Raw genomic sequence first — 9440 nt, forward strand, 5'->3', positions numbered from 1 at the left:
CCATGGTGGTGCTGGGTGGCGTCAGGCTCTGGTGTGCCATGGTGGTGCTGGGTGCTGGGTGGCGTCAGAGCCACAACACATAGCATTTAGTGCATAGGAATGGATTTAGAGGGACCATGGTTAATTGCAGAATGAGTTGATGATCATCGCTGGCACCGTGTAAATGCCATGGCTCATTGTTTTGAAAGTCCACAGATGACACATTTCCTTTGGCTTCTCGGTTGCCTGACAGCATGTGGTTGATCCACAGGCACCCTCCCTCTCTCAGACCTGAGGACCATGTGCCCTCAGCTCTTTATGACAGTGAGAACACAATGGACTGAGCTTTGAAGGGGAGCATGACACACATTCCTAAGTCAGTGACACACAAGGTCACACCCCAGAGACTACACCTCCAGTGAGCTCAGGTCAAATGGACATGGCTGAAAACACACATTAGTGACTACAATCAATGGACAGAAGCAGGGAGGAATACTCATGGCTTGTTATACTGTCCTAGGGAACATGTGCTGAGCCCAGGATTCTAAAAACACGTGGAACTGTACGTGAGAGATAAGAAGTAAGAGAAAGAAGTGTTTTCAGATCTGTGAAAGTATAACTAAAGTGCATTAGAAAACTATGCATTTTTGTAAGTGGGCCTGTGGGTTGGAGAGGACAAGGAGGCATAACTAGACTTTCTGAAGTAAGCAGTGATGCTTTGGGCTACCCGTGGCAACAGAAGATTCAACTAAAATGTTTCATTTACAAAGAAAGAAAAGCTGTCCTAAGACATGACAAGAAATGCCAAGCCTGTTTATCAACCCACACAGTTGGGAGTCATCAGGGACTCAAATTTCCCCCATCTTTCTCCTCTGGCATGCTGGGTTCTCTCTTTGACTAGTTCCCTCACGGTCATACAAAGCTACTCTAAAGGTAGCCACATGCAGACAGCACAGCTCTGAAAAAGGAGATTCTCCTATGGGTCTCTGATCGACCTTTACCAGAAAAAAAAGTATTTCCTTAGCAAGGATTCCAGAAGTGTCCAAGTTGTAAGCCACTCACCGGCAAGGAATGCCAAGTTGCTTTAATTGGTTTAGGCAATTAAGACTTGGGAGAGGGAGCTTAAAGCCTTCTCTTAAGCACACGTGGAAGCTGTATTACAGCTAGGCCTCTTGCTGACTGGTAGGGAATGAACATTTAAAATGTGCTGTCCAGAAAACAGGGGAGAGGAGGCTGAACACTAAGCAGAGAATCAGAAAGAATCAGAAAGGAGGGCAGATGGGAAGAAAATCCCAGAGCCTTTCTAACTAGGTCACTTAGCAGCTCAACTTCGTAAGAGCTCCCTGGCTCTTCTGACTTCTCAGGGAGGCATGTTTGCTTCTAAAGGCATGTCTTACTTGTCTCTATGCCCACTTTTCATGGTGTTTGGCTTCCCACTTCGGTTTCTGGATCTCCATATTTCTCTTTCTGCGTGTTGGTCTCTCTTCGGCCCATTGTTTTTCCTCCTGGATGTTCTGACTAGTTGCACATTCCTGGAAAACTCTCCTACTCTTCAATAGAATCAGGCTGTGCCTCTCAGGGTAGACTTGCTTCTCTCCTCTGTACTTCCACTGAATTCTGTGCACATCTGCATACTGCTGTACTTACTGGAATAAAATCCCGTCTCTTCACATGCATTTATGAGGAACATCTATATATGTCCATCAATGAAAAGAACAGGGAATCTATGATCTGATGGAGCCAGGAATCTAAGGAGTAGATCAGATAAAAGAGAAAATGGCATGTGTAATGTTCTAGGAAGAAAAGAGTCAGGTGTGTGTTCTAGGAAGAAAAAGAACCTGAAGAGATATGATATAGGGATGCGGCTGAGTTTTCAACGGGAATGGCCAGGAAAAGTCTTACTGATGCAGTGTATTTCTGAAAGGAAAGAGGAATGGACTGCCAGAATGAGCCTTCTGACAACTGGTGGGAAGAACAGCTCAGGAGGGATAAACAATGCAGAAAGCCTGATATGGACACGCTTGGTATATTGGATGGAAGGAAAAACTAAAGCATTGAGATTCAGTGCAGTGGGTCAGAGGTGAGTCCTGAGAAGGCCAGGGTCAGGTCCGAGAACAGCTGTGCTGGTTATGGGAAGGCTTTGACTTCTCTTTGAGAATGGTATGGTACTAAAGACACTGAGTACAGAGGAACATGGCATCTGACCTTTAAGGAACACCACTCTTGCCTCTCAAGAAAATACAATAGGGGACATAATAAATGAAGAAGGTAACCAGGTGTTGTCAGGAGGGAGTGGGAAGGCTTTGCTTAACGTGGCAAAATCAGAAAGAGAGATAGCATTTTTAAAAGTCGAGGAAATAAGATATTTTTGTACACTGAAAGGGAATACGAATGAGAAAGTATTAAAGGATAATATCCAGGTTATTAGCCTGCAAAGTGGAAAAGTGGAACCAGGAATTCTGCAAATGAGGAAGGCTGTGATGGAGGAGGCAAAGTGGAGAGCTGAGGAGCCAAGGGTTTGCTGAATGGGAGAGGGAGAGGGACAGGGAGAGGGACAGGGAGAGGGACAGGGAGAGGGACAGAGACAGGGTAAGGATCAGGGACAGAGATAGGGACAGGGACAAGGAGAGGGAGAGGGAGAGGGAAAGGGAGAGGGAAAGAGAGAGGGAGAGGGACAGGGACAGGGACAGAGACAGGGTAAGGATCAGGGACAGAGATAGGGACAGGGACAAGGAGAGGGAGAGGGAGAGGGAAAGGGAGAGGGAAAAAGAGAGGGAGAGGGACAGGGACAGGGACAGGGAGAGGGAGAGGGACAGGGAGAGGGACAGGGAGAGGGACAGGGACAGGGACAGGGACAGGGACAGGGAGAGGAAAAGGGACAGGGACAGGGACAGGGACAGGGACAGGGAGAGGGAGAGGGACAGAGACAGGGAAAGGGACAGAGACAGGGACAAGGACAGGGACAGGGACAAGGAGAGGGAGAGGGAGAGAGAGAAAAAATGAACAGCTCCAAGTATGTAAACTTAGTGATGTCATTCCTCCAGACAAGTTCTATCTAACATTCCTAGAAACTCTCAAAATAGTTTCATCAGCTTGAGACTAGCTATTCAGTTTATGAGCCTATGGGGCACATTTTATATTCAAATTCTAGCAAGGACCTATCAGCGTGTTGGTTTTGATAAGTGAACCTGCGTTGGGATGAGGCCGCCTGGGGAGTGGGTGTAAAGGCAAGTAAGACTCTGGTCTGAAGCTTGATGAGTTATGATGAGCAGTTGCCAGCAATGGAGAAAGACTCTGAATGTGAGACTGAGGGGTTACTCAGGAGGCAGGCCCTGGAGTAAGAGACTGACTGCCAGGAAGACAGAGCAGAGAAGTGTCTGCTGGCAATGGACCCTATAAAGAAGGAAGTCTCCTTGTTGCCATGAACTACTCTTTTTTTTTTTTATTTTATGTTTTTAATTTTTTATTGAATATTTTATGTATTTACATTTCAAATGTTATTCCTTTTCCTGGTTTCCCCTCTGGTACCCTCTCTCCCATCCTCCCTCCCCCTGCTTCTATGAGGATGCTCCCCCTCCTGCCCACCCACTCCCACCTCACCACCCTGGCATTGCCCTACACTGGGGAAATGAGCCTTCACAGGACCAAGGACTTCTCCTCCAATTCATGCCAGCCAGGAACTATTCTTGATGTTTGCTGTTTCTATGGCTGGCTCTCCAATCTCCCTGATGCTCCATCAGTGTCTGTAGGACTAGACTTTCTTTCCCAGTATGCTGTTTCCCTGAAATATCACACATTTCAGCATCAACCTTCTTTTTCTCAGGTTTTTCCTTTTCTCTTCCTCCTCTAATAAGGCTCTGACTGGGTCAGCTTCCTAGCTTCACCTCACATTCTTGGAAGAGTGCCAAGAAAGGGATAAAACTGTGGCAGGTGTCAGGTTGCTTGTGGGAAACTGCATAGAGAGCTGACACCTTCCTCCTCGGAGGTTCTGAACAGGGGCAGTCTGGTGGGAAAACAATTGTTTGTGTGAGTCTGTGAAGCATAAGCATTTTACACACACATTCTTGGAAAAGAGGTATTTTATCACATGGAAAGCAAGCACACAAGGACTAAAATGCTTTTGCTCTACTTGTAGGCAGTGTTCGGGGTGAGAATGGATCCCATCACCACAGCAAATACTGAATTTTGCCTTGATGTGTTCAAAGAGCTGAGCAGTAGCAATGTGGGAGACAACATCTTCTTTTCTCCGCTCACGATGTTTTATGCTCTAAGCATGCTTCTCCTGGGGGCCAGGGAAAAGAGCGCTGAACAAATGGAAAAGGTAATATGAAGCAGAACACCGCCCACCCCCAGAAACCATGGGATCATTTTTCATGATCCTTCTTCTCTGACAAACTTCAGCCATTTTCATTAAAAACATATATTGTAAAGCATATTTAGGTAAGTCATATTTATTAAAAAAGCAAAGGTTTTAAATAAGAGTTTAATATAAACCAGTACAGTGCACAGCTGTTTTTATATCAAATTCATTTCTTCAATATCTTTTTTCAATTTTTCCATAACTTATTTTTTATTCATTTTGCATCCCAATAGCAGTCCCTTCCCTCTTCTCCTCCCAGTGCTGCCCTTGCAAATCTCTCCATTAGCCCTTCTCTAAGTCTTCTACTTAGAGAAGGAGATGCCCCCTTGGGTACCACCTCACCCTAGGACATCTAGTTCAAGCAGGACTAAGAACCCCCTCTCCCACTGATGCCCAACCAGGCAGTTCAGGTAGGGGAAGGTGATCCAATGGTAAGTAACAGAGTCAGAGACTGCCCCCACTCGAATTGTTAGGAAACCCATATGAAGACCAAGCTGGACACCTGCTAAAAGCATGTAGGGGACCTTGGTCCAGCCCCTCCATCATCACTTCTAACATTACTATTGTGGCGATTTGAACATAATAAAGAACACATTTGGTACTATTCTTTTGATCTAAAAATTTTAAACCAAAAACCCTTATAGATTTAAACCCTTAAATACATTTAAAAAAGAATTTATTACTAAATTTTGTAGCCGCCAGCGGCCACAGGTTACTGGGTTCCTGAAAGGAAAAGATAGGGCAGAATAGGAGGGATGGCAAGAGATGAAAGAGACCAAGACAAGTTTCTGATCAAGGCCCAATGTTTACTTAGGAGTCTGAGTTGGTAAAGCAGGGGGGACTCATCTCCCACTATGCCAGGATCTTGTTGCTTTGTCAGGAAAACAGACTCAGCTGCTCAGCAGGTAGTGGCTTCTTTCAGGAAGCTGCAGAGGTGGCAGGACAACAGACTTCATCTAGGTGAGAAGGCTCCACCCTAGGTGGACTAGCAGGCTGTGGCAAAGACAAGGTCTGACTCAGTCCACTCAAGGCTGTGGGGAGGGCACAAAACTCACACTATTCACAGCAACCCTGTTAGCAAGCAGAGATTGTTATTTCCATTTTACATCTAGAGGAATGGTGACATGTCACATGGCCCTGGCTGCAAGATCTTTCCAATCTATGGATTTCTGTTATTCTGAATGTCTAGAAAGTATCTCTTGGTAACTCTTAGTAGAGCTGCTTGTCTTGTTGTTACTTTACTGGTAAACCGGCATGTTTCTCGGGCTCCCTATGAGCCATGCCCTAGTTGGAAGAAGGCGGAGTGGCCTGCCATAATAGAGGTCTGCACCTAGAACCTGGTGAACTATGGACTGGGGTAAGGGTGCTTGTCACTTCTGATCTCAGTTCTGCTAACATCAAACGAAGGTGATAGAGTTTACCTGTGCTGAGGAAGACTTAACTCAGGACCTGAAACATAATACTATTAGGTGTTATCTGTTGATACTGGGCTTGATCTGAAATAGAAGCATGAATATAGCTCTCAGATTTAATAGATCGTACATTATCTTTGTGGCCAGTTGATCTCTTTTCTTTTCCCAGGTGCTCCACTATGACAACTTTTCAGGATTCTTACAAGCAAAGATGAAAAATTCTTCTGAGGTATGCTCCTTCTATTCATATCGAGTACTCTCAACATTATACACCAAGAAGCCATCCACCAGTCCGGATGAGTAGAGGACTGGGGTCAGAAGGAAGCCAGCTCTGTCTAGAGTCCTCTATTAATGTTCCCAATAATCATGGCAGAGTGTCGAATTGAGCTGATGGTAATAGTGATAACAAAAAGGATAAGATGCCTCTCTATCCAGTCTTTCAATCTGATAATTGCTATTCAGACTTCTTTGTTCTGTGCCCTTGTCTGTTGTTGATGCTGCCAGATTCACCCAGGCACCTTTGTTTTATCATTCTCCTGAGAGTCAATGAGAAATGATTGACTTTTAATTATATACTGTCCTTGATACAGCCCCATCCACATGCTCTGAGACAGTGGTACCTAGTTATTCTCCAAGGGCTATTCATTCATTTACATAGAATTCTCTCAAGATAGTATTTTTAGCAGTTCATGGGTAAATGGATAAATGTGTATACACATGGCTACAGACATAGACACAGGCACAGGCACATGCACATGCACATACACAGATACAGATACAGAGACAGACACAACTGAAACCTTTGCAGAAACCCTACTTATTAGGAATCGTTATTCAGGGAATGTAAGCATTGAGTTTTTGACATCTTTGAATTCTTAATCATCTTTCATATGTACTACCGTTGCAAAATTAGAAGAACTGCTACTGCACAAAACAAGTGAATGCATTAAATCTTGTTAGTGAAGGTTAAAGTATTGGTTTAAGTAGTCTTTCAGAAAGTCATGAGATGGGTTGATTTATGCCTGCAATCTCAGTACTTAGGAGGCAGAGGCACAAAGATTGTAGCCAAGTTCAACGCAGGACTGGTATATATAATGAGTTTGTTTGAGCCAGGCCTATCCAGCAACACATTCCCTAGTTGAGAAGAAAGGGTCAACAAGAATCTAAGAGGGACATGATGGTAATGTGGAAGAAAATATGACCACAATGTATAGAACATGCAAAAAATACAAGTAACAAACTTTCAAAAATATAAAAGACAAAGTATTGAAAATAGAAATATAAATACACAGACAGTTGCAGAAGTTGCATTAGAATCTCTTTGTTCATGAAAACTTAAGCTTTTGGATGAAACTATTAGGATCATCAAGTAAGTACACCAGAGCCTGCATACCCTCAGCCTCAGTTGGCTGAGATCATTTTGCTAAGGAAAATGAAGTTCATCTCACTGTGTTCACTGCTGTCTATTAGAAGGCAAACATCTTGCTCTGCAGATATTGTACTTTTCGTTATTTTTAACTCTTCAATAGCCAGAAAGCCATTATGTGTCTTCTCTGTTCACCACTCCCAGTGCAGCCAAGGTGGAAGGATACATCCTGAGTTCAGAGCCCTGATATCCCACATTAACCAACAGAACTCCCTCAGCATTGCTAACAGAATCTACGGGACGAGGGCAATAGAATTCCACAAGGTAAGCTCATGTGGCACCCTCTGAATTACATACAGAAGATCAAGGGAGAGTGAGCAGAGTTCATGGTGTTCTTATAATGTTGAATTTGAGCTTAGAGTTTCCAAGACATGGCTTTATTAAAATTCTCACATAGAGCTCTGCAATATCATGTGAAATTTCCTTTCTCTGACAAATCCCTAAAGTTGTGCAAGAACTAAGGTCAGAGGTGAAGCACAAAATGAAAGCATTTTTTAAGAATTGCCCTGTGAGGATGAGAAGAAAGGTGAAATGCATTTCTAATCTTTAGCAGTGACCCTTGATGGTAGACTCTCAAGAGGTAGTTGAAAGCACATTCAATATGAGCCAAGAGATGAGAGGTTTCCTTTCACTTACATATATGACTTTGGGTAAGTCACTTCTCTCTTTAAAATAAGATTAGATATTTTTCTAGCTCAAAAACTCGAGATGGGTTTTGGCTCTTACCCACCAACACTGAAGTGTGTAGTTTCATTGAATGCTTACTTAATCTCCAGGGCTGAAATCATCACTTCTCATCCACTAATCATCACTAATCATCCACTTCTGAGATCATCACTGGAATCACATCATACAATTCTTTCATTGTACTATGTCACAGACACAAACTTTCCATGAATCCTAAAGTCCATAAAACATATTCTGAAAATACCAATTGACGAAGGTCACACTAGTAATTATCAAGATTGAGAGGTGATTCTTATCTAAACTCAAGCTTCCTTCCTGTAATGACTGACATGAAATGCTTTTGTCCTTGGTCCCTCTCTGTTTGACTGGGATGACTGAAGCCTCAAATTTCTGTTTTCTTTCCCACTCTGGCCCCTTAAGTTGTCTTGGACATCACACATCTATCTCTGCTAGGATTTTTGCATCTGAGGTGGGTAGACCACCTTGGTAGTGCAGACATTTTAAGAATCTTCCGTCTACTCTGACAGAAGCTCACAAGTGCGTTCTGTTGAGTGCCTGTGGTGATGGAAGTCATGGACTGTTTGCTTTGAGCTGCTATTGCCTCTCCCAATGACCCACACCCAAGAGTAGCTAAGTGTTGATTTGAAGTGGTGTTTTTGAATTTGTTCCTGAGGAGAGAAGGAAGCCATTTAGCCACTATACTTAACAAGTTTTCTTGTAAGACTCTTGCTCTTTACTTTGAAGAGGAAAACATAGAGACAGGACAAAAAGGGTGCCCATTGCTCATTGTATGAAATTCGTCATTTTGACTTGAATGCACTGCTGTAAGAAAGCCTGTGGTATACTGGGAAAACAGCTAAATATTTCTGGGCTTTTTAAATTTTTGGACATCCTTGAATTTAAAGACACGTATCCAAAGATATTATTCCATTTTAACAACAGATTTCTGTCTCTGTGTTAGGACTTTAGAACGTTCTAAACTGTAAAGTGTGTGTGTGTGTGTGTGTGCGTGTGTTATTGCTGCAGAAGTGAGTACCTGAAGCACATGTGTATATGGAAGTCAGAGGATGGCTTTCTGTGTCAGTTTTTTCTTTTCATTTTTTATAAAACAAGGTCTTTTCCTTGTTGCTCATTACTGCTTACAGCAAGGTACCCCGCTTCCGGGATTCGTCTGTTTCTGCTTTCCGTTTCCTGTAGGAGAACTGAGGATACAAGTGCATGCCGCCACACCTGCCTTTTACGTGGGTCTGGTGAACTCAGCTCCTTACACGTGCATACAAAGTAGTTTACTCACTGGGCTAGACTCTTCCTTGCACTATTTTTCTGCCTCCTCTCAATTGTCCCTTCTTTTATAGGAGTACATAAGATGCAGTGAGAAACTGTTCCAAGCCAAGCTGCAAACCGTTGATTTTGAACTATCTGCAGAAGAGACAAGGAAAAGTATTAATGCTTGGGTTAAAAATAAAACTAACGGTAAGGATGACTTTGCGTGTGTGTGTGTGTGTGTGTGTGTGTGTGTGTGTGAGTATGTGTGTGTGCATGTGTGTGTGTGAGTGTGTGTGTATGAGTGTGTGTG

At 43.3% G+C, this 9440-nt stretch overlaps 1 protein-coding gene across 1 annotated transcript in view; it reads left to right on the top strand.

Annotated features, from left to right (window-relative positions):
• Window positions 1-9440, top strand: part of Serpinb11 (serpin family B member 11) — a 21831-nt gene that overhangs the window by 4145 nt on the left and 8246 nt on the right. The window contains exons 2-5 of the mRNA XM_031340744.1: window positions 4115-4300; window positions 5921-5980; window positions 7322-7441; window positions 9220-9337. Coding sequence (XP_031196604.1) covers window positions 4133-4300; window positions 5921-5980; window positions 7322-7441; window positions 9220-9337 — 466 coding nt within the window. The 5' untranslated portion in view covers window positions 4115-4132. The remainder of the gene's footprint in view (window positions 1-4114; window positions 4301-5920; window positions 5981-7321; window positions 7442-9219; window positions 9338-9440) is intronic.

This window comes from Mastomys coucha, unplaced genomic scaffold (genome assembly GCF_008632895.1).
Source record: "Mastomys coucha isolate ucsf_1 unplaced genomic scaffold, UCSF_Mcou_1 pScaffold1, whole genome shotgun sequence".
NCBI lineage: Eukaryota > Metazoa > Chordata > Mammalia > Rodentia > Muridae > Mastomys > Mastomys coucha.